The 24393-nt window shown below is 48.3% G+C and overlaps 9 protein-coding genes across 9 annotated transcripts; 5 read left to right on the forward strand and 4 right to left on the reverse strand.

The window, feature by feature from the left end:
• Nucleotides 1-671: 671 nt before the first annotated feature.
• N7500_009757 (ferric reductase family protein) lies at nucleotides 672-2715 on the forward strand (the record flags this gene model as incomplete). The annotated part of the gene is made up of 5 exons (XM_056680896.1): nucleotides 672-1275; nucleotides 1333-1394; nucleotides 1451-2039; nucleotides 2106-2267; nucleotides 2318-2715. 5 exons carry the CDS (start codon nucleotides 672-674, stop codon nucleotides 2713-2715), a joined length of 1815 nt encoding a protein of 604 aa, XP_056528278.1.
• A 421-nt stretch (nucleotides 2716-3136) lies between these two features.
• Nucleotides 3137-3979, reverse strand: N7500_009758 (putative EF-hand calcium-binding domain protein; the record flags this gene model as incomplete). The annotated part of the gene is made up of 2 exons (XM_056680897.1): nucleotides 3137-3858; nucleotides 3919-3979. 2 exons carry the CDS (start codon nucleotides 3977-3979, stop codon nucleotides 3137-3139), a joined length of 783 nt encoding a protein of 260 aa, XP_056528279.1.
• A 1116-nt stretch (nucleotides 3980-5095) lies between these two features.
• On the forward strand, nucleotides 5096-6133 carry N7500_009759 (zinc-binding alcohol dehydrogenase family protein; the record flags this gene model as incomplete). Its single annotated transcript, XM_056680898.1, has 1 exon — nucleotides 5096-6133. The coding sequence occupies one exon, from the start codon at nucleotides 5096-5098 to the stop codon at nucleotides 6131-6133; it is 1038 nt and encodes a 345-aa protein (XP_056528280.1).
• Nucleotides 6134-6852: 719 nt separating this feature from the next.
• Nucleotides 6853-10271, reverse strand: N7500_009760 (putative potassium/sodium P-type ATPase; the record flags this gene model as incomplete). The annotated part of the gene is made up of 5 exons (XM_056680899.1): nucleotides 6853-7683; nucleotides 7735-9625; nucleotides 9681-9775; nucleotides 9834-9960; nucleotides 10021-10271. 5 exons carry the CDS (start codon nucleotides 10269-10271, stop codon nucleotides 6853-6855), a joined length of 3195 nt encoding a protein of 1064 aa, XP_056528281.1.
• A 1058-nt stretch (nucleotides 10272-11329) lies between these two features.
• On the forward strand, nucleotides 11330-12137 carry N7500_009761 (putative exosome complex subunit Rrp46; the record flags this gene model as incomplete). Its single annotated transcript, XM_056680900.1, has 2 exons — nucleotides 11330-11665; nucleotides 11730-12137. 2 exons carry the CDS (start codon nucleotides 11330-11332, stop codon nucleotides 12135-12137), a joined length of 744 nt encoding a protein of 247 aa, XP_056528282.1.
• Nucleotides 12138-14216: 2079 nt separating this feature from the next.
• On the forward strand, nucleotides 14217-16082 carry N7500_009762 (putative NAD+ kinase Utr1; the record flags this gene model as incomplete). Its single annotated transcript, XM_056680901.1, has 1 exon — nucleotides 14217-16082. One exon carries the CDS (start codon nucleotides 14217-14219, stop codon nucleotides 16080-16082), a length of 1866 nt encoding a protein of 621 aa, XP_056528283.1.
• A 920-nt stretch (nucleotides 16083-17002) lies between these two features.
• N7500_009763 (Peptidase aspartic) lies at nucleotides 17003-18712 on the reverse strand (the record flags this gene model as incomplete). The annotated part of the gene is made up of 1 exon (XM_056680902.1): nucleotides 17003-18712. One exon carries the CDS (start codon nucleotides 18710-18712, stop codon nucleotides 17003-17005), a length of 1710 nt encoding a protein of 569 aa, XP_056528284.1.
• Nucleotides 18713-19472: 760 nt separating this feature from the next.
• Nucleotides 19473-20707, forward strand: N7500_009764 (uncharacterized protein; the record flags this gene model as incomplete). The annotated part of the gene is made up of 4 exons (XM_056680903.1): nucleotides 19473-19872; nucleotides 19948-20042; nucleotides 20094-20459; nucleotides 20525-20707. The coding sequence occupies 4 exons, from the start codon at nucleotides 19473-19475 to the stop codon at nucleotides 20705-20707; spliced, it is 1044 nt and encodes a 347-aa protein (XP_056528285.1).
• A 2102-nt stretch (nucleotides 20708-22809) lies between these two features.
• On the reverse strand, nucleotides 22810-23514 carry N7500_009765 (uncharacterized protein; the record flags this gene model as incomplete). Its single annotated transcript, XM_056680904.1, has 1 exon — nucleotides 22810-23514. The coding sequence occupies one exon, from the start codon at nucleotides 23512-23514 to the stop codon at nucleotides 22810-22812; it is 705 nt and encodes a 234-aa protein (XP_056528286.1).
• Nucleotides 23515-24393: the final 879 nt, after the last annotated feature.

Below are 24393 nucleotides of genomic sequence, written 5' to 3' on the forward strand. Positions count from 1 at the left end.
GTTCAGCATATTGATATCAATGATTTCGACAATCCAAATCTTCAGCAAGATCGATATTCAGGAACCAAAGCGCTCAAGGGGCCAATTTGAATTATTTCTCTTCTTCCGAATGGAGGACGAAGAATGCTGAGAGTGACAGGCAACATTCCGTTTTCGGGTTGCCCGGCGTCTAGACTCTTTTACTCCTATCCAGGACCCCGAGGCCTTGCAATGACACAGTCCGCCACATTATCCACATCCCCTCTGATTTGGGTTATGACAGGACATCCGAGGGCTTGAGAACTCACCACCGAGCGCATCAACCTCTACTGAAAATAACCTTAGCATGCCAAGATCTATTTTACTCGACGTTACATTGACCATGTGAGACACAATCGTACACGCTTGCCATTCAAATGCGAGGCGAAAATAAGCTTGCGGGACCTGTCAATGACGGCATGTATCTATAGCAGATCTAGAGATTAGCACGCGAATGATGCATGTCCAGAACTTACTTTCCTTTCCACGCGACTACAGAGCCTTTAATAGCATTATTCCATCCATCCATTGTATTCTCGCCCTTTTTCGGTCTCGAAGTCCTGAGAGGGTTGAAGAATCGAGGTTCATTCTGGTTGACGGTCTCCATACCCAGATCGACAGCTCGAGCTCCCTTTGCTTCTCTGAATGGCGCAATGGGTGTCGAACTCAAAGGAAATGGCCCGGGGGAGCCGCCTATGAACCCGGCGATTGCAGTTCCCTTATTCGTTGTCGCCGGGCTGATAGTAACTTTGTTTGTCTGGAAGACGGTTATTCGCATCCGACATCGTCGACGATCAAAAGCAGCACGACGAGGAGCAGACCAGACCCAGTTGTCCCGTACAAATGGCTTCAATGCAGCCCTGAAAAAGCATCTGCTGTATGCTCCGATATGGGGCAATCGTCACAGCCGCGAGTTTCGCATGTTTAGGCTTCATATGGGGTCTTTACCCTTACGACTGGAAGTGATTTGCCTTTTAATCTATCTCAGCCTGAACATAATATTCATTATTGTGACAGTCGATTGGTGGGTCAGTGATTATACCGAGAAGATGTTTCAGCTCAAATACTCCGCGGGCCATCTGGCAGTCATGAATACGCCTGGTTTGGTCCTAGGCGCAGGGCGAAATAATCCGCTGGTCCCGTTATTGGGCATCTCGTTTGATACGTTCAATTTCATGCATCGTTGGGTGGGACGAGTCATCACAGCTAATGCGGTCATTCACATGAGTGCCGTGCTGGCCAGCAAAGCCCACGTCCGTAAGTGACCTTGACCATGTAGGATACAATCATGCACTAACAGAATTTCGCGCTTAGATGGCACAGATTATATTCTGTATACTCTATGGCAACAGAAGCTCTTTCTATGTGGTCTTCTGGTATGTTATGCAGTCCACCAGAGCACTTTAGATGGCCACCTAATCTATATTCGCAGGCCATCATTGGATTCCTTTTCATTTTTCTTCAATCGCTGTCGCCGGTCCGACACGCATTTTACGAACTATTCCTTCACCTGCACATAGCCCTAGCCATATTCTCCTTCGTGGCGCTCTGGTATCACCTACAAAATCTATTACAACAGCGTGTGCTTCTCGGCACCTTAATCCTGTGGGGTCTCGATCGTGCAGGTCGACTTGGAATACTAATTTGGAGAAATCTTAGTTCGAGGCCCACAACTGCCACAGTCGAGATCCTCCCTGGGTCTGTTGCTCGCGTTGACGTGGCCGTGGCTCGGGCATGGCGCTTCCGCCCTGGCCAGTATATGTACCTCTACATGCCGTGTTTGGGCCTGTGGACATCACATCCCTTCACGGTTGCGTGGTCTTCGACATCGGACTCGTTGAATATGAAAGAAAAACGTGATTCGGGTGATTCTTTGAAGGCCCTCATCGGAGAATCGCCGACTATAACCATGTCCATTCTGATCAAGGGCCAAGACGGATTCACAAAGAAGTTGCTCCAGAAGGCGGGAGACTCGCCCGAGGGACGCATTCAGGCTATGGCATTGGCAGAGGGGCCATTTGGTAAGGTTCCTCACCGTGAACATGAGTTGTTGACGATTTCTAAACATATTTGCTGACATCCCACAGGCGGCATTCATTCTCTGACGTCATATGGCACTCTGTTGTTGATAGCTGGAGGAATTGGCATCACCCACCCAATGTCGTATCTGAACGAGGTTGTTGCCACATTCACCGAGCAGAAAACAGCTACTCGCAAGGTGCATCTGATCTGGATCATCCGCAGTCTAGGTGCGATCACCCCGCCAATTACAGATCAATGACTGCTAACATATGGAAAGACCATCTCACTTGGATTCAAACATTCATGACCGACATACTAGGCCACGAGTCCCTAATTGGTCCCATAAACGCGAACGAACACTCATACTTCCAATTCCCACGGCTGCTCCTCTCCATTAACCTTTACATCACAGCAGATAAGGACGCGGTTGAGGAATACATACCACAGCCGTATCCGCCGTGGATACAGTGCGCTCCACCTAGCGTACCGGTTAGCATCCACTACGGCAAGCCTTGTATGAAACCTATGCTAGAAAAAGAAAAAGCAGAGCAAATCGGTGCGATGGCGGTCAGTGTCTGCGGTCCTGGTGCTTTAGGCGATAGTGTGCGGGAGGCAGTCAGAGATGTACAAGGGGAAAAAACAGTTGACCTGTTTGAAGAGACATTCTCATGGTAGATGACTTAGCTTATGCGGTTGAGTCGCTGTGAGTTTGGCCGTTGTCTTTCTATGTACACAATTTCAGTCAAGCTCTAGATCAATGTCCTCTGTGAGGTTTCAATGAGTACTTTTTGCCACAGTCTATCACCGGCACACATTAGCCAGAAACACACGCCGAGCAAAGCAACTGTAGAGACGAATTGTTCAGAAAGAATGCTCTCTTTGGACACATAGCGAAGTCCGCATGACCTTGAGCATTCCATCGCATAAACTAACAAATATCAGCAATCCTTCGAGGTCAATCTTCTCGAATACATACTTGCAGGGCACGGACTTGAGATTTCCACTCCGTGTATATATCTACCCCAAGTATCGGAAGGAAATCAAAGATACAAAACAAACATGTGAGAGGACATGGTATAAATCAAACCATCACTGTTCAATTCGAAGCACTCTGTGCAATAGCCCACTCAAAAAGTTCCGCGATCGAGGTGCTCACGGCAGCTGTCCTAGGAATCTCATGCCCGCCACCGTGATCATAGGTGCGGCGTTTCGTTGGTTCGCAGATACCAGAGAGATGCACACCCGCCGCCCACCGAGGATCTTTCGAGCCGTAAATGTGTACCGTGGGGATATTTATACGGTAGGGGCTAGTAATCTCATTCCGCAATTCGGCCTCCGAGAGCCCACCGGCTCGAGTCTCGAGACCAGTCCAGCGATCTGAACCCTGAGCCAAGACCGCCGACGAATTGGCCTGTAGAGCTAGCGCAGATCGGGATGCAAGATCACGCTCGCGCGCCTCAGCAGAAATATGGAATCCCATCTCCTCCAGAACACTCAAGGCGGCGCCACCACAGATAAAGATAGCCGCTTTGAACGGTGGCGGGAGATGAGGAGTCTCTTCCTGATGGAAGAGGAGGGCACTCGAGCCCAGAGAACAGCCTTGTGAGAACATGAGCGCGAGATCGTATGGGCCATTCTTGGCGATATGCTCAGTCAGCCAGTTGTAGGTGGCTCGGACAGCGTCGACACCATCCTGTTCCCAAAAGGAGTAGTAAGGCGGACTGTAGAAGATATCTACGCCTGCAGCGGCATCGCTTCTAAATGGGCCATCGAGAAAATCAAATTGTATGTCGCTAGGAAGTTTAGCGCGGAATGAGGCTAAGGAGGGTCAGTTCTCTGAAAGGCCTCTGAAAAGACCCGTGGGGTTGGGAATCTAACAAATCTGAGAGCGGAAGATAGAGCCACTCGTGCCCTTGCCGTGGAGACAAAGCACCTTCATGACTGATATCTGGTTGGAAACACAAGGTGAGGTTGGAAGGAACTTCTGTCGAGGAGGGGTTGTTCATGCCGATAAGCACTAACCAACTAGCTCCCGCGGTATGCCGATTCAGGATGACTTATTTTGAACAGGGGTCAACTAGACGTCAAATACGTTTGGACTCGAACAAGATATACGTTTGACAATTATTGGAGTGGGTGAAGTCCGGATTTGTTCCCGGTCGCTGATATCCCTTGCGTCAGGGAACCTCACTGATATCCGATGTACTCCGTATTAATAGGTCTCTCTTGCAAGAGTATCGAAATAGGAAATATAAACATGGGAAATAGAAAGATCGTAGGGCCTTCGACTTCGGGTTATATCCAGAGCCCGGTATAGATCATAGAAATAAAAGGGGACGTGAATCTGATCTCCGACATCAGTCTCTTGGAGCACCTGGGCATATTTCCGGTTTGGCACTTTGTTTCCTGTTTATCGCATTGTAGACCTGTATACCATTTGAACAGCAAAGCTTATTCAGTGTGACATCATGGAATTGTTGATTCTGGAGATTCAAGTATTTCCCTGGTAAGCACCTTTGGTGGAAGGAGATATATGTAATCGACCCTTGTTCCACAGATTTGCGGTCAAAGGCCACGGTAGTCCCTCGTTTGATGTGAATGATTGGCGAGATATGAATGATTGGAATGTGCCAAATCTTGGCTACACAACTTGGGTGTCAATAATCCTTGATGTGCATTAAAAAATTGGTCAAGAGACTAAATGAAGGCCCAGAATAGGGAGCAGGCAAAAGGAGTATCGATTGAGGCCTGTCAGAGTGAATCGAAAGAGGCCCAATGTCATGGGTTTTTCCAACAAAGCTGTGTATATTCGTATGTGGTCCGAAGAAATATAGAGCTATAGAATGTTCTAGGGGAAACGCTGTTAAACTGTGTGGAGACGGGTTGAGACGGAGTGATTAGTATTGAGACGGAGTCGGTGCAATATTTACGACGGTCCCCGAAAGGGAAGTGGATTCGTTTTTCGTCATACTTCCTTCAATTTGTAATCAGCTATTTATTACTCCATCTTCCCCAGAGTCCTCTTTTCAATTCCATTCTCTGATTCATACTCACAATGAAGGCAGTCATCGTCACCCAGCCCAAGACTGAGGGCCTGGTCACAGATCGCCCTGTTCCCAAGCTTCGCGATGATTATCTTCTCGTCAAGACCGTCAGTGTGGGCTTGAACCCCACCGACTGGAAGCATATTGCTTATCTTGCTCCTCCCGGTGTTCTTGTCGGATGTGACTATTCGGGCATTGTCGAGGCTGTTGGCAAGGATGTCAAAAAGCAATTCAACAAGGGTGACCGCGTGTGTGGATTCGCACACGGTGGCAATGCAGTGCAGCCCGAGGATGGCACTTTCGCTGAGTACGTCGTCGTCAAGGGGGACGTGCAGTGGAAGATACCCGAGAACATGAGCTTCCAGGAGGCTGCCACCCTCGGAGTTGGCATCAGCACCGTGGGCCAGGGTCTGTACCAGAGTCTCAAGCTTGCACTGCCCACCGAACCCATCAAGGATTCGACTCCAATTTTGATCTACGGTGGCTCCACCGCGACTGGCACTCTGGCCATCCAATTTGCCAAGCTGTCGGGCTACAAGGTCCTGACCACTTGCTCGCCGCGCAACTTTGATTTGGTCCGCAGCCTTGGCGCCGACGATGTCTATGATTACAAGGATGCCCAGGCCCCTGCTCAAATTCGCAAGGCCACTGATAATAAACTGAAGCTCGTGTTCGACTGTATCTCGCTCGAGTCCAGCGCTGCGTTCTGTGACAATGCTATCTCCACCGATGGTGGCGAGTACAGTGCTCTGTTGAGCGTCAAAATCGACCGTGCCAATGTGAACGACCGCTTTACCCTGGCTTATACCACCATTGGCGAGGCGTTCACCTTTGGGGACATCCCAATCCCTGCCAAACCGGAAGACAAAGCTCACGCTGAAAAGTTCATTTCCATTGCCGAGGATCTGCTCGCTCAAGGAAAGATCAAGGTCCACCCCCCCAAGGTCGGCAAGCAGGGGCTGAAGGGTGTGATCGAGGGTCTGAAGTTACTCAAGGAGGACAAGGTCAGCGGCGAGAAGCTGGTCTACAATGTTTCCGAGACCCCTTGAATGAGACACTACTTTCTGTCTACCCGATAATATAAAGAGTCACAAAACCACCACTTTTATTCCCACATCTTTGAATCCCCGTGCGAGTTTGCTGTACCCTGTATGCCAGATCATATAATTCCCAGTAGTTGACATTATCAATAGAATCTTCATGAGACAGGCGTGAATTTTCAACTCGTCACCTGCCCCTCTTCAGGGTTGTTATATCAAACTGGATTATAAATCGGGCTATTCTCCTGCATTTCGTAACAAGAAGGAAGGCCTCCCGTCCTAAAAGAAAATCCCACTTCCAACTAACTGTTGTCCTATCGGCCCGGGCCAGTTCCAAACCAATTGAGACGATTATCAATCAACCCTTTTTGTCAAATAGACCAAGGACATCGAGAGGCAAACTGATCAACGTTGAATAAACTTGAATCCATCAACGGTCTCGACCTGGCCTCAACTCCCGAGGTCCTGGGCTGAGTCGAAGAACCGAGGTCAGGGGATGGCCAATCAGAGAGAATGTGTTATCCGTACTAGTCTAGCCTTCGCAAGCATCTACAATGTACAATGAATTGTAATCCTGTATATATTTTCTAAATAAGAAAAATCTCGTGTTAGTCGATATATCAAATGTGTTCATTCTGAAAAATTCAATAGAAAATGAATAAGAGCGTGTTGAACGCCTTGGAGACAGCAATTCCAATATGGTGTTGAACCAGAGAATTGTTCCGAAATCACTTCAATTCCACGCTCGCATTCGCACTCAGTGAGAGTGGCGTAAGATTGGCCAATCCTGCCCGCGTTTCAGCATCCTCAAGCGTAAGCGTCGCAGTCTTTCCGCTCCCAATGCCCAGCGACCGTTTCACGGCCTTCCAGCTCTCAACGCACAATAGGTAGACACAGGTACAGCCAAATACCACTCCCCACTCCCAGGTGATAGCATGATGCTTGAAGACCACTTGGTTAACGACCGGGAGATAAATGACTGGAAAGGCAATGACAAAGCCAGCCATGACCGCCCAAAATAGGAAACGGTTGTTCCAGACGGTGGGGAAGACTGAGAACGTCTTGGGATATCTGATCGGATCCATGTTGAACAGGGAACGAGAAAAGTGCTTCACCTCCCACGCTGTAACAAGGAGGAGGAAGGTGAGGGTCGCATAAGTAGTGGCCCGGGCGCGGAACACTGCGTCGCAGCTTGGATTGTATTCCTGATTACATCCATCGCCCAAAGAAGATGTTCCCGATCCGGCGCCGTATATCACACAGACAAACGAGACGAGGCAAAGTGTTCCCATGAAGGTTCCGTATATCATTTTATCCACAATGAGCTCGCGCGTGAAAACACCTACGCGTAGGTCGTGTGGTGGTCTGTACATGATATCGGGCTGGGCCTCTTCGAGTCCAAGACCGACAGCCAAGAATGAAGACGTAACAAGATTTGCCCATAAGATCTCCAGTGGCGACAACGGGAAGACCGAGTCACCTCCCTTGTCTTTAAAAGCAAGGGCGATCAGGAGGAGGATGACCTGTGCAATATTCGAGATGAGCAGATGCAGGAGGAACTAAAATCGAGGTCAGTAAATCAATTGAAATATTGATGGTGATATTCTCACCTTCTGGATATTATCAAAAAGTCTCCTGCCCTCTTCTACTGCTTTGACAATAGAAGAGAAGTTGTCATCTGTCAAAACCATATCGGCAGCCTCCTTCGCAACATCGCTACCATTTTTTCCCATGGCAATACCAACATCAGCCCTTTTGAGTGCAGGTGAATCGTTGACACCATCTCCCGTCATGACACAAAATGCCTGACGCCGATGCATCGCATCTACCATCCGAACTTTAGTGGCAGGGCTACAGCGTGCGATCACAAGAGGCAGTTCCTCGATCGCATCAATGTCTGCATCAGTCAACTTGTCGAACTCATCTGCAGCCATCACCAGTTTGTTGGATTTGATGTGTGCGGTGACACGGTCAAGAATACCGACCTCTGACGCAATTGCTGTCGCTGTCTTAATGTGGTCCCCAGTAAGCATGTGCACCGTGATCCCTGCCATTTGGCATCTGCGTACGGCCGCAGCTGATTCCACTCGAGGCGGATCATATAGTCCTACAAGGCCTCCAAATCGTAGGTTTGATTCAGCGGAGCTTCGTGGAGATATTTGAGATTCGTCATCGATTGGGGGTGCTTTGTAGGCGATGCATAGGACGCGAAGTCCTTCGCCCGCCATCCGATCAGCCGTGTCTCGTATAACTTGCTTTTCTGCTTCGTCAATATTGAGATGAGGAATAACAGCCTCTGGGGCACCCTTGGTGTAGATCTCTTTGGTCCTATCCCGTGGGTTGTCATAGACGACGGTCATCTTCTTGATAGCCGAGTCAAATGGATACTCTGTATGCAATTGAAGTTGCCTTTTCTTCATCACGGAATCTTTTCCAAAATCAAAGCGCAAAGCCAGAACGTGAAGAGCAATCTCCGTTGGTTCACCCACAGCACTCCATACTTGATTTTCATGGTGGACAGCGGAAAGATTACAGAGAGCAAGCGCTCGCAAGAAGGTATGCAGTGCAGGATTCTCTTCGATGGGTTGATTGGAGCTCCAATCAATCTCATCCAGTTGGACCAGACCACTGGTCGGGTCGAATGGATCTGTAGTTTGGCTCACAGTCAAAGTCCCAGCACCGGGGATCCATGCAGAGCGGGCTACCATCTTTCCCTGGGTTAGAGTCCCTGTCTTGTCAGAACAGATGTTCGTGACACCGCCGACTGCCTCAAGACATTGGAGTTTCCGGACTATTACATTTCCCTTGGCCATTGCTTTTGTACCCACAGATATTGTGATCGTGAGGACAGCAATCAGCGATTCCGGGATGACCGCAACAGCAACACAGATGCCATATATGAGCACCTCACCCTGAACATCCCATTTATTGACCGAAAAGACGATAATGGCGAGCAGAATCGCCAGTCCGAAAAGCAAGAGTGCAAATTTGCTCAGCTTCACTTGCAACGGCGTACCAATCAAGCCCAGCACATTCATAAAAAATGCCTTCGTCCGTTTACCCGCCTGAGCAAGACGGCTGGAGTCATGAAGGTCCGGCTGTGTCTGGAGTAGTTGTGCAATTTTCCCGACCTCTGTATTCATCCCTGTTGCGGTGACTATTCCCATTGCACGACCTTGTGTAGTGCTGCAGCCAGAATAGGCCATGTTGGTTCGGTCGCCGATAGGAATATCAGAAGACGCTAGGGTCACATGAGGGGTTTTGAGGATGGGGAGGGATTCGCCTGTGAGAAGTGCTTCATCCATTGAAGCATTCATGCCATCAAACAAGCGCAGATCGGCAGGGACGATATCCCCAACTGCTAGCTGGACTATGTCGCCGACAACCAACGTTTGAGCCTTAATAGAGGCAATGCGACCCTCTCGGATGGCCTTGCATATTGGGGCGGAGAGACGATGCAGTGACATGATTGTCTTTTCGGCGCGATAGTCTTGTATGAAGCTAGAGGGAAAACTTTTAGCCCAAGGAGCAGAGGCAGGTTTTTCGAGGTACTCACCCCACAACTATATTCAAGACAATCACTGCGGTGATGACACCTCCCTCAATATAATCATCGATTCCAAAGGATAGGGCCATGGTGATCAGAAGAACCTTAGATTGTGTCAGCTACGTCTTCTGGGCATTGATAGGCCTATGCGGTTTAACACACTAGTGTAAGACTGTTGGACACCTGCCTTAGCAGTATCCCCCAGACGGAGACACCCTCCATTTCACGCACGGTATTCGGACCATCGCGCTGGAGACGGGAGGCCGCTTCGGTGCTAGAGAGACCATTTCTAAAGCTTGTGTTAACAAGGATATCTAGCTATAATAGGGTACACCATATACTAACGCACCGGAGATCTGTATGGAGGAGGAGTGCAAGCTCAGATGGTTCTATGAGATGAGCGTTGCGGTCGGACCCTTCTTTACTTGATTGGTTCGAGGACGCAGTGTGACCGGTCGTGTGCGAAATAGGGTTTTTGTCGGTAGCGCAGGGCTTTGTACACAGGGTGTTTGTCACATTGGGTTGGGGATTGATTTCCGTGAAAGGACATATAGGAGGTTCCGTCGATTCCTCGACATCGGGGGTTATCTCTACGCCCATTCAATAAGATTGTGGGAAAGAAAGCGGTGGAAATAAGTCAGACAGTCTTTAAATTCCCTGAATATCCGTGAACCTTGTTAGTGTAAGGAAAAGAGTATGTTCGCACTAGGGAGGAAGTGGAAGCAGCAAAGAGGGAATGATCCAGAAATGGGTTTTATATGCGAGAGGTAGCCATGCACATAGAACAGGGCACATGCTTTCAGAAGAGGGGATCATCTAAGCTGTGAGGGGCAGCCCTAATCACATCGTGAAGCCGCGATGTCATTGGGGGCGACTTGTCGGAGATTCTTGGCTCCTCTGCGCTCTGGCGGAGTTTTCAAATATCCTGGTCCGTAATCCAGTGAAATCATGGGACTTCCAAGCTCCTTGCATTGGGATTGGATGTCTTCCCAGTCCGGGGTTGAAGCCACAACTTGGCTTCTAGGCAGTCGTGGCGTGCTATTCCTGGTTTAAGGCTGACGTGCTTATCGGAATCCCATTGCCCTCTCGTACTTTGGCTGTCGATACCTCTGATTCGGAGGTCACGAGCCGGGTGCTCCGTACCAAATAACAGAGACAGAAATGACATGAAGGCCCCTGCTAAAATCAGTTTAAAGGCCACTGCAACTTCCTGTATGAGCACAGCCGCCTTGCCAATTCTCGGTTAATGCAATCGGCCGCATTCCAAGGGCTCGGCATCCAAGGACTGACACGTCTACTCTCGCTGCACCTATGAGAATCAGTAGCGAATCAGATAAGACAGCCTCGTCCAGTCACGGTGTATGCCATGTAAAAAGCCAGGAAGATCGAGGAGTACAATATACCATAAAAGTAGAAATGTAGAAAGTTGAGTTAATAAGTAGAAATGAAAACCATCAATATTCCAGGGTTCAGTTCAAATGACTTGTACTGAGTACCGCAGAGGTATATGGTGTGCAGGGCAACAGCCAAGGTACCCAGTACAAGTCCAGCTAAGGCGGCCAATCAGGGAGCGGGTCCGCACATGAAAAATCACTGACATTTGAACTTGCGACTTTGCTCGAACACAACTTTGGAAGCTTCCCAATTTATCCCCGAACATGGTCGGTCCCATAGCATCCCTCTCACAGCTAAATCGTGCCGACGGTTCAGCGTCATACAAATGTCCGGCCACCGGTTACAGCATTTTGGGTGCAGTCAACGCGCCCATTGAGCTCCCAGCTCGCCGTGACGCATTGAAACCCGAAGAAGCCACTGTGGAGGTCTTTGTCAAACCTGGTACGACAACTGCTGGCGTCGGTGAAAGATATGTTGAAGGAATCCTGCGGTCTGTGCTAGGGAAAATAGTCCTCGGACGGGAGAAGGGTTTCCCCCGTCGCGGCGTGGTCATCACCCTGGCTATTGTTGGAGGAGAGAACGTGGAACGTGGTGACTCTGTGAGTATTTCAAACGCTCAATCTGCCCTGCACTATTGTCAAACCGTCAGACTAATTTATTCAGTACCTTACTATCCTTCCGGCTCTCCTGCATGCTGCCTTACTCGCTATGATATCCGCCTCCGTTCCTCTGTCGATGACCTTCTCCGCGACCCTCCTTGGTGTAACCAAATCTGGTGATATTGTGCGGGACCCCTCCCCGACCGCCGCCAAGGCTGCTGTGTCCCTCCATGTCTTTGCCTTCTCCTCGAAGAACCATCTTTTGTTGAACGAGAGTGAGGGTCGGTTTGAATTTGATACCTGGGAACTTGTCCGTGAGCGTGCGCTCTCTATCTGCCAGGGTGTGACCAGTACAGATGGCGATGTTACCATGGACGAAGGAACGGCCAGTGCCAGTTTGAACGGATTCATCCGGGAGACCGTGGAGGACCAGGTCTACAGCGATTATGCCTACAAGCTGGACTCTATCTGAGGCGGACGACGACCAAAAATTTGCGGAGAGTTAGCGAGACGTGATAAAATAGGACAATGTCGACTTGTCATCCTCTGGTCCCCTTCTCTTCCAAGGTTGGGCAGATGACTTCCTTGGAGCACTCGCTATATCTTCCCCCCTCGACTCGGAAAAGTACGGTGTCACAAAATACTTGGTCGAGTACCACATCCGATTAAGGCACCGTCGCCTGACTTCCACTGCATGTACAATACGCTTCATTCGGCTGCCACAAGCGACAGCCTTGCTGCATGCGAGGCTTGTTTTTGGGTTCCCCCACCTCTGGGTTCCGGACAGCCTCCGTCAGCTTTTGATATTGAACATTTCGGTCCCCCGATTTTGCCAAGTGATTTCGCGGTGGACAGGTGGAACTACATAACCCTAGCAGGCGCCAGAATAATGGCCCACTTCGAATCGGGGTTGGAAGGGGATACATATTTTAGCGTTATGGCAAAGACTGTACAAAGTAACAGAATGGAATATCAAGAAGAGAACCTCAACACATCATTACTTTTAAACATTTTTCATAAGCTGTTTCTGATCTATCTCTAAGGGATTGTTCGTCGCACCCCTCGCCCCCCTCCCGGCTGATTTTCCCATACGGAGTACGGATTACAGTCTTCCCCATCAGAATCCTGCTATATGTTCTGCCACCATAAAAATTAGCGCTTCGCAAAGTTCACAAGCGTGCTTGGATCCCAGGACCAAAGCCCAAACTAACCAACAGCCCTTTTGTGGGGGCCCATAAGGCCCCCATTATAGCCTATTGAGGGGGTTCGAAGAGGATCTTGTAATCGCTGCATTCTGACCTTTCAACTAAGTATGTAGAGCTTAGATTTGAAATTTATGATTTTGGTTACTGCATCAGTGTATACTCTAATTTTAAAACATAATCCAACCTGTGGAGGTCGAAAAAATGTTGATATACTATACTCTGATGTCAGATATCGGTTTTGGATCTAGACAGGAGTTCGACCACTTTCTTAGTGAGCCTCTTGAATTTAATATTTCTGAATAGTGCGATTTCTCGCATTTTGAAACGTGATTAATATAAGTGACTTAATGTATTAGCCTTTCAACCTACTAGATACAAGAGTAGACGGTCGCTTATGCGGCCTCGTGATGTCTTTTCAGCGGGCTTCTCAGCAGGCTTCTTGGTTCTTGGATATCTTGAAGCTCCCCTTTCCAGTCCTCAAGGTAGACAACAGAAAAGGCGAAAAAAAAGCATACTTTCCGCAAGAGACTTTATGCAATAACTTCCAATCAATGATAGTGATAAATATTACCGGTAGATAAAGACGAGAAACGAGGTCTATACACATATTGTACCACTTGGTGTTTTTTTGGGCCCCGATAGGCCCTCATTCAAAAGCCCAGTGGGATTTCACCCCGGGCCCGTAGCCCAGTGGACCTGAGGACCGGGTCCAAAACCCAGCCCATTTGCGGGTTTGGTGCGGCTTGGGCTGACTTTGTGGGCTTTGCGGAGGTCGAGGCGATGTGGAGGGTAGACAGAAGGCATGGGAAGTCCTAATTGAGAAGGCGGTAGTCCATACTGAATAATCAGGCACAGGGGGCCCCCTACGAGCATGAGGTCCAAGTACGATTAATCTCCTATCACAGTGTAAACGTCATTTATCTGAGCGTACTGCGCGAGTGTACGCATTTGGCAATGAGCAGTCAGACCAATTATAGAATATTCTGGGGAATCTCACCAGAGTGAGAAATTCTTAAAATAATCTCCTGGTCGAGGTCCGTGATCCTAAAAAGCCCAGGAATTCCCTTTTGATGTCCTTGATCCTTGTCAATATTTGCCCCTACTGCTCCTTCGAGTTTATCCGCATCCTTGTCGACCTATCTAAAAAAAAAAAGAAAAAGGACTAATAAAAGCCCGCAAAAGAAAGAAATAAACTTCCCCAAGGTGGTGGAATACGCTAGAATCAATATCACCTCTCCAGGACTGGGTCCACGGGGGACACAGCATCGCAAGACTTCGGATCCGCAATCCCCGTTACATCCGAGCTCTTTTTCCTGATTACTCTTATTTACCTGCCGCCAAAGCCGATGGCAGCCAACCGTGATCTCCAGTCTGACATATTCTCAAGTCCATCGACGCAAACTCCATTCCCCTCTCTATCCCCGAAAGCCCCACCAACGGCGCTCCTCCGCGATGCCCTCAACATAGAATCCTCGACCCAGGACAATTGCTCAGGTCTCCCTCAAGGAATCAACCGCCTGCTGTCTACACAAATCTCCGAACCGGCTCAAGAGGAGCCCGTAGGCTCGTCGCCTTCCACAAAGATACGGTCATCTCGCCGGAAGTCAATAAATCGCCGATCGAAGAAAGCATTGTCGACCGACTGTATACCACGACAGACAATTTTGAAGGCGCTGGCCTCTCGCGCTTCGATTCTTAGCAATAATCCCAATATGTCGGCGAATCCCTTATCGAGTACGCTCAATAAATCCACCCAGGTTTCCCCGCCTTCCGACAACCTACACCGGCGGAGTAATGGTTCCTCCCACAATCTTACCACTGCGCTATCAAATCTTCAATTGAGCGGCTATCTCGATCGATCGCCGGCCACGGCACGTCTGATCTTGCAATCGCCATGTTATTTCCACCAACGCTTTGATGATGCTGTCAACATAAAAAAGGTGTTGGAGGAAATCGCCGATGACGAGTGGTTGTCACATTCGCGGCTTGTTCAGACGGCAACTGGAGTTCGTGAGGTGTCGAAGCAACTACAGCGACGACCTATCAAACGGGCGGTGCGAAATGTCATGATTGTCACCAAGGCACGTGATAACAGCCTGGTGCACTTGACCCGGGAAGTTGCCGAGTGGTTGCTTTCGACATCAAGATACGGAAGTGACTTAGGAATCAATGTCTATGTAGATGCGAAGCTGCGAAATTCGAAACGATTTGATGCTCCGGGGCTCTTGCAAAAACACCCGATGTTTGCGCAGATGTTACATTTTTGGACCCCGGATCTGTGCTGGACATCGCCAGACAAGTTCGACTTGGTATTGACCCTTGGGGGTGACGGTACCGTTCTTTTCACATCTTGGCTCTTTCAGCGTGTGGTTCCGCCTGTGCTCTGCTTTTCGCTAGGCAGCCTGGGCTTCCTCACAAATTTCGAGTTTTCCGACTACAAATCACAGCTTAATGCTGTTATGGGCGAGGTAGGCATGCGCGTCAATTTGCGCATGCGATTCACATGTACCGTCTATCGGAAAGATAGGAGCAAAGGAGCAGAGGCGGGCGCTGTCGAGGAGGGGGAGCAGTTTGAAGTATTGAATGAGCTCGTCATCGACCGCGGCCCGTCCCCTTATGTGTCGAACCTGGAGCTCTACGCCGACGACGAGCTACTGACAGTCGTCCAAGCCGACGGCTGTATCTTCTCCACACCGACCGGTTCCACAGCATACTCCCTATCCGCCGGCGGTTCTCTTATGCACCCGTCCATCCCGGGCATCCTCCTCACCCCCATATGCCCACACACCCTCTCGTTCCGCCCAATGGTCCTCTCAGATTCCCACCTCCTCCGTATTGCAGTCCCTAAATCCTCCCGATCCACCGCTTACTGCTCCTTTGATGGCAAAGGCCGCGTCGAACTCCGCCAAGGCGACTACGTCACTGTCGAAGCTAGCCAGTACCCATTCCCGACAGTCGTCGCCAACAATAACGAATGGTTCACAAGCGTACAGCGTGCTCTGCGCTGGAATACCCGCGGAGCGGTCCAAAGGGGCTGGGATGGCGGCGATGCGGACGTAGATCTGAACAGCGATCCCAATGAAGACGAACAGTGGGACATCGATATGGACAACACCCTCGCTGGAACAGATAGCGGCATCGGTCCCAGTGAAGATGGAGATTCTCTGTCGCCCAACCCCATGCGTCGGCAAATGAGCTTGCTCAATATGTGATGTTCTTGTGCATGTTAGCGATTTTCGATTCCCTTTTGTGCTCTATACCTTTTTTATCGTTTGGGTCTCGGTGCTTTCTCTTGTTCTCGTCTCAACCCCAGCGTGATGAGGTTCGCTCGGTGTTTTGCATTGTAACTATTTTATTTCCGACATGTCTCGGGCAGGTAAGCATCTGCCTTGTTGTTCGTCGTGGACATCGTGTCAATAGATCGCGACATATTGCCTCTACGGCTTGAATAGAAGGCTTTGGCGGGTCAACAATGATATTGTCTCGCGGATTGATATTCTCCCTAGATTTGAAGTGGTGTAACTTGGTCTACAGACCCTCATCTCGTGAATACTATTCACTTCATTTCTGCTCTTCGTTGGATCGTGGAGAGCATAAGAAGACCACTCACCCTCAGATTTCTCAGTGCTAATATTATGCGAAGCTCGTGGATTTTATTTACGGCTATTCATTCAGAGATTATACCTGCTCATGAGATGAACGCATGTTCTTCATTCAATTTACTCTAGAGTATGATGCCACTATCATACCTAATAGAGAATCATTTTTTCGATGGATAGCGTGGGGTCAATACACGGCATCACTGCTGTAAGCGAGAGTGCAACTCAGGGAGTAGCGAGTACTCAAAATGTATGATTCTTATATCCTGGACTCCAGCCGAGGTTAAATCGAGTATGATATCTAGATAGAAACTTCCAAGGTCAGAAGCAGTAATTCTCACCACCGCATTAGAATTAATTCCACGTGTGAACTCCGCCTGGTAATTTACATGTGCAATATTAAAGATGTATTCATAAAGGCTTCGTATACATATTGGTGGGTCCAATAAGGAAATAGCAACGCAAATGTGATTCAGACAAGAAGGGGTATCATCAGTCAAGCCGTCGTTGTACCGACGCACCCAAGCCACACGTTATCGCCCACTTCCCATCTCGTAGGGTCCCAGATTCGGTCTGCTATTGTCCAGCTCCGATAACAGAGTTTGTTTGCCCCAATAAACACGTTCTGATTGACCGGAGTACTGGGAATAAGTCATGGGAGGCATTTGATCTTGTCCAACGCTGATCTTTGGAACAGCCATTCTCTTCTGCCGACGACGGCGTATGAGCCACCACGCGACCAGGGCGATTACCACGAGCCCAGCAGCACCACATCCAGCGCCGATACCCGCCGTGGCTCCCGTGGACAAATCCCCACTGGCAGATGATGTACTTTGAGCGCTGTCATCAGTCGTTTTGGTGCTCGAGTTTCCAGCGGACGTGCTATTCGTCTCTGTGAGCGGGGACCAATGTGAAGCCCAGGTCTCCTCCCAGCTATCACCTGATCCCGACAATTCAGCTGCACTCTCTTCAATGGCGATGGTGTTCGTTTGGGAGTATCCGGGGCCCGGTGCTTGGGCCAGAAACCAGTTGCCAATGCCAACTATTCCAGCTCCATAATTAACGCCAATGAAGGCAGATTGGAAGAAAGCTCGTCCCAGGGCGTAGGTGCCCTCAGTCCCAAAACAGGGGAAATACGGTGTTGGCTTTGTGACGAGAGGCGCCTCCAGAGTAAGGTTGAGCAACGCGAATGGTACCTTGATCGTGATGTTCTGAGTGTTGGTATTGTCCTTGACAAAGGTGAATGCCAAATAGCTGGGAGAGTTCACAATTTTCGAGTATTGGGGGTCATCGGTATTCCAGAAGTATAGACCAAGATCGGCATTGTGGGTCACTGGTAATTCAGCGGCAATGGCATCACAGGAGCTTTGAGGCAAATAAATATAGGGATCTACAACGTTTGCGTGGACGCTGACACCAGACTCAAGAGAGGAATTTCCTTGAGCCAGTAAACCGGCTTTGCTTGGATATTTCCATGGTGAGCCTCCCTCTGCGACCCCTAGACTAATGTCTAATAGCGAAATTGGTGCCGAACTGCCTGTATGAGGCTGGGCAGAAACTTCCCCTAGGGCCCGACTTTTATCATATCCGCCCAGCATCAGACTGCCAGCAATGCCTAGCGGGGCAGAACCGATATGCATCCCGTATGTGTAAGATGAAATTGTCCCGGACCCGTTCCATAACCAGCTGGTGATCATAGTAGCTCCGAGTTTATCAAATGTTTGATTGACGTCTTGGGCACCTAACGACAGGTAACCGACTTGGAGGGGGTAGCTTTGGCCACCAGGATAGGTTTGATAGCCTTGACTGATGCTAATCAGGTCGACATCTGGTACAGTTGTTCCATATAGTTCCATCGTTTCCCGGGCACGTCTGGCTTTTCCAGAAACGGGAACCGCATTGGTCGGCGAAAAGTTTAGGTCCTCCCAACTGTAACCAGTTGGGTCCAACTTGATGCTGGTATTGTCCCAGGTTGACGACATGCCGGGGTTAAATAGACCGGCTTCCTCGGCGTAGCAGACAGGTGAAGTCGTGATATTTGAGCAGTAGTCGGAAAGGAAGACCCAAGTCTCCCACCACCGTCCTGCGTACATTGCAATCTCCTGTCGACCACTACCCATCTTCACCAATACAGCGTTCCAAGGACCGTCTGGCCCATAGCTCTTAGGGGACCATTTCATAACCCATGGGCGCTGCGCAGATGTGAGTCCCAGAATGGCAAATAATAAAAGAATGCTGAACATTATAGCCATTCGTTGGGATTCTTTCCATACGCAAATATGTTAGATACAAGTAGTCCAGAAGGACTTGAGAGAAGAGGTTACAAGCAAAAAAAAAAAAAAAAGAAAAGAAAAGAACCTCAGGGGAATGACAGCGCTGTGAGGCTCCAAGGCCTGCTTGAGACGACTGCATCGAGATTTTTTTTTACAATCAAAAATAGAGGAGAAAGACAGGGGGGGCCTCAAACTTGCAAACTCAGCGGCTAAACGAGAGTAATAACGTATTTTCAGAAATTGCAGGGTTGGAACCCCTGTAGTGTAGTCGCCAGCGTCGTTTCCATCACATCTACTCCGTATATAATACAACTTATTGCACTAGCTTGTAAGAAAGACTACCATACAAGAACAATACTCTGAAAGAAATGTATCCGAGGTCGATTGGGCAAATCAGGGGCCTGATATGCCGAATAAGTGGGCAGGGATAAGCGAACATAAGACCGCCAAAATTTCACTCTAGCCTCTTGTATATAGTGCTCTCATTTCTTTATTATTGGATCTACTTAGTTCGGTATTCCTAGACTGACTTGGCGCCGGCCTTAGCGTTGGCAGCTCAGCGCCTATTTCGATGCCAGCCTGTAACCACGTTGATTCTTGTTTTCTTAAACATCTCTTGGGTTGACCTCTATCTTTAACCTATATTACAATCAGATATCATGGATTGGCTTTGATCCAGCCTCACCTTTGCCGACAAGTTTGTCCCCTCTACCCGCTCCCAGGGCTCACCATGCTACCAAACTTGTCAAAGACAGCACGCACTATAATCGCCATCATTGTCCTTTTCTTTATAGTTGAGACATTATTGATCTTGTCGAATGGGCGTAAAAGTACGCAATTTTACGAATTTCATCACGATCCCTCTCCGAAACCCACTGATGCCTTGGATTGGTCTCGCTTTGCCTATTCTCAATATGTTACGAACACGCCATATCTATGCAACTCGGTTATGCTTTTTGAAACTCTAGATCGCTTGGAAAGCAAAGCCGATCGCATCATGATGTACCCATCGGATTTTTTGCCAGACGAAAATGACAACGGGACGCAAAGCCGACTTCTCCGAAAAGCTCGAGATGAATATAAGGTCAAACTAGTGCCCATCGAGATTCAAAGTCGATCAGGTGGTGACGGTATGTGCGATCCATTTCTCTAGAAATCTTGTCACAAACACTGTCAAAAGAAATAAAAATCTAATGTCAATCCAGCAACATGGGCGGAGAGCTTCACTAAACTTCTTGCCTTCAATCAAACGCAATACGATCGCGTCCTGAGCCTTGATTCAGATGCCACTATGCTGCAAGTATGTTTTCCAGAGACACTGAAAATCGGGTGCTTTACTGACAAGGTCCAGCATATGGATGAATTGTTCTCCATGCCGCCATGTCCTCTAGCTCTACCTCGAGCTTACTGGCTTAGCCCGAAAGAACGTGTATTGACCTCCGCACTTTTGCTCGTTCAGCCTTCTCATTTTGAATTTAATCGTATCATGAAAACCATTGATGCGGCAGGTCACTCGGACTATGATATGGAAATTATGAATCGTCTCTACGGAGATAGTGCGCTCATCTTGCCGCATCGTCCTTACACCATGTTGACTGGAGAACTCCGCAACGATGATCACTCGAAATATCTGGGGAATAGCAATGAGACTTGGAATCCTGATAAAGTGCTCAAGGAGGCCAAATTCGTGCATTTCTCTGACTGGCCAGTTCCAAAGGTATGTCCCTTTTGCTCCTCGCTTGCATCCTTGAAATATTGTCCTCACTAATAGCCATATAATAGCCTTGGATCACTCCCACGGCTTCTATCATGGATGAAAAAAAACCATCCTGTCACTTGAATATCAGTAGTGGGCTTCTAGACGACTGTCGTGACCGTGACCATTGGTTAGGGTTATATGCAGATTTCACCAAACGACGAAAGGTATTGGACACTCTTCTCGGAATTACTTGGAACACCAGCTGACCAAGACAGGATATCTGCGGCGATGATATATAAGAGAGGAAGCAAGTGCCCTCGGCGACAATAATAGGTTGACTTCATACGAACCGGCCGTTCCCTGGTTGAGCAAATATGTTGCATGGTGGAAACTGAGGACGCATTGTAGATATGTATTTTCCATGATATAGATGTAAACTTCAAGAAGCTTCATGATTTTCCATTCGATTTTATTATATACGCTCTCCCACCACCGATAATATACCTTCTATGGCAAAAGAGGGGATTCGCGGACCCCGACATGGATTTGAAGTTACGGTCAACCAAATGGAGATACACACTCTGTATTCTTAGATGTAATACATTTACAATACCAAACGATCGAAATTCTGAAGCACCGTGCACTGTACCGTGCAGTGGGGCTCCATATCTCTTGGTGATTGGCATATAACGTCGTCTCGGGCCGTATGCGCACGACCCATAGCGCTCAGGGTCCAAACCCCCTTCTTGGAGGTTAGATGCCTAGATGCTTTAGTATTTATAGGCTTTTGCGTAGTATTTCTAGCCCACACACGCTTCCCTTTCGATGGTCCAGATTTCTACCTTATCTAGCGCTTGGGGCTTACCTCTAAAATAAGATACAGTGGAAGCGGCTAGCGTGTACGGAGTACTCCGTACCATACCATGCAAGCGAGCCTCAACGAGTCATTCCGCGGTCGGATCCATCACCCCCTGGGTAGGTACAGCACATGCTCAGGGTACGGACCATGTTCTCCACCGTTGGCACTAGTGAGCTGGTCCAAGGGTGATGGGTCAACGCAGAAGACTCCATTGAAGGCTTGGACTCAACCGCGCAGAAATGTTATTACGACTGGCACAAGACATTGTGGCTAGAAAATAGGTTGTACATTAAGTGATTCCGTAAATTTTACTGCTAGCGCTCTGAAACCCTCCTACGGCAGAGGTTATCGTTGCTTAACTCACCAAACATCCTTGCTGCCATCTTTTGCGGCTGGTTTTATCTATCTTTAGTTTCTTGGCGGCTAATGCGCCACGACACAAATACGGATCGATCTTAATGGTCTTCCGATCAATCACACAACCCCCTTAATCTTGGACATGGTCCGCCGCCTTATGTGGAAATTCGGGCGTGATACTAGATTCCAATCGGTAAGTAGGTCTAGTATGATACCTTAGCACGGAAGATCGCAGATTTCCTATGCACATACTACAGAGTACGGAGTACGGAGTAGATGGTACTATGTTGTATGTTTTGGTGTATGTAGGCTTTACTCATACAGACTAATGATAATATGAAGCGGCCATCTATGTTGTTGTACCAGATCACCGCCAATCCACATCAGTACCCTATTAGTTAAGAGCGCAATATTGATCAAAGTGTAAGGAACATAAACGCAGCTCTTGTCCTGTGTCTGTAGGCTCCAATGACAAATCTACTATGTACAATAACAGGGCTAATATCTATCAGAGACCTTTGTTTCGATCATGGAAGGGCTCAATGTACTGAGAGTATGGATGGGGTTCTTAGGACTCAGTAAGAAACGACTGTTGTTCCACTTTGGTGTTTGCTGGGCATATTTCGCAATTGGCCTTCCTATAGATTTTGCAAATCAGCAGCTTTGGTTTTCTTTCCGTTGTATTTCTGTTGGTTTTCCATGGCTTGATAACTTCTCGTTTATTCAAGCAATTTATCAATATCTCAGATAGTGAAGACACTTTGCTGCGAACACCGTTTCATATCTCAAGAACAGAGTGAATCTCACTATCTCTGAACAAATAAATCAGTAGAAAAGGCCAGTAGAAACCATGAGGTTTTCAGTATCCTGTGCAGCAAAATGCTCTCACAATTATATAACTTCATTAATTCATCAGTCGTCTTAGAGAGCCCCCGTTACAGCCTATATGAAGTGTACAGGATTGCCTTATTCCTTGTCAAGTGTTTTTCATATTTTCTCAACTCCTAGATTTACATATCATATGAAGTGAAACTTGTGACTGGGTTCACACGTCAAATCAATGTAGTTTACATGTTGAATATTTCGAGTTAATCCTTATAACGATTTTTCCTCCACTCAAATCCCAAAAAAAAGCTCAGCCCAAGTAGTTGTTCAAAATCCAACAGAGATCTCTTGTCCACTTTCAACAGAGTGGGTCTCAAAGGCAGACTTCCCAACGCAGTCTCCATACTCATAAGGAACATCAATACTTCCAGTATGACCCTCGACAATGGGGTTGCCAAATGTGACGGCGGTCTTGGGCAAGTCGCCGCACTCCTTGGTGCCAAGGAAATACTCGACAAAGCCCAACTGGCTCCCCTCAATACCCCGAGTGGTATCAGGAAGGGTATAAGAGCCGATATGGGTCTCTTGGCCGGTGACAGCATCAATGAGTGTACCAACCCAGGTAGTTCCCTCGGAGTTCTTGACATTCAGGTGATAGGTGTTGGCGTAGGTACCGTTGATATTGACGTAGCAGCTCACGCCGGCACCACCATCGGCGCCGTCGCTGCAGTTCTCGTCGGTGGTGGTGCTTCCAGGAACGAAGCTGGAGAAGGCGGCGTGAACTACGGAGCCGGCCGAGGAGTCGACTTGGGGCTGCAGGCCTGTGTAGCCTACATCGGACTGTCCGGCGAAGGTAAATTGCTGGGCAAAGTAGAAGCCCTCCTCGTGAGGTGCGTTGGCGATATTGATGGGGAAGGTGATTTCCCGTAGTCCGTCGTCGGTCACGTCTGACACAGACCAGGAGTGTCCGACAAGGGCTGTAGTGGGTTGAAGAAGCGCGAGGGCGAAGGGAAGGGTCTGGGAAAACTTCATCTTGGTTCGTGTTTGGACTTGGAAGGGATTGATTGTTGATGGGCGTGAGAATGTCGTGGTTCTATGCCTCTGCTTTATAGACTTGACTGATACTCGCTGTTGCATCCATTGTGGGAAGCATTGATGTTTTTATCAAGATGAAACACCAACATGTTCAGTGTAGATGGCGATCTACAATATTGTGGAACCGATGGAACCATGCCCCACAATATAGTTCCCCTAGTATTGACATTTGGCAACAACCGGGTCTGAAGGATATGCAATTCTTGCTGCCTTTATTCATCTGTCAAAAGGTCATCCTTTACTCCGAGTTGGATGATACTCTCGATGCTTTTGTCTTTTGATTGGTTTTATTCAACATGCAATGTAACATCGGTTATTCAACCCCCGCAGGGAATATAAGTTACAGCGTATGCAACATAGCAATGTTCTCCTATTTCCCCTATTCCAGTACTTTACATTGGACATGGGCAATTTATATTGATCGCGATATTAACATTCCCGCACGTGGATAAACTGAGATCCACAACTGCCCGATCTGCACAGTTTGCGCCTTCTACGGCTGGCTTTATTTCGCCTACAGAGGCAAGTTATGTGTCAATTAATATCAGATCGATGTTAAGTCTCCGAGCATTGATAAATTAGAGGGATCCTGAAGCTTAGGTATTGATTGTGCCGTGCAGATCTATTCCAACACGCGTCGAGACTTGGCAGTCAAATGCAGTCATGAACGTGTTAATTCCCGGGGTCACTCATTGATGACGCTGATCATTTCCTGCATCAATCTACAATATAATATACTGGCTGCAAGCACCTGGGGCCGTAATTTAGTCCAGACATACGAAAAGCTTGAGATGTGACGTAGAACAGTGAGCTTCA

Source organism: Penicillium coprophilum, assembly GCF_028826855.1.
Source record: "Penicillium coprophilum strain IBT 35676 chromosome Unknown utg000006l_segment0_segment0, whole genome shotgun sequence".
Lineage (NCBI taxonomy): Eukaryota > Fungi > Ascomycota > Eurotiomycetes > Eurotiales > Aspergillaceae > Penicillium > Penicillium coprophilum.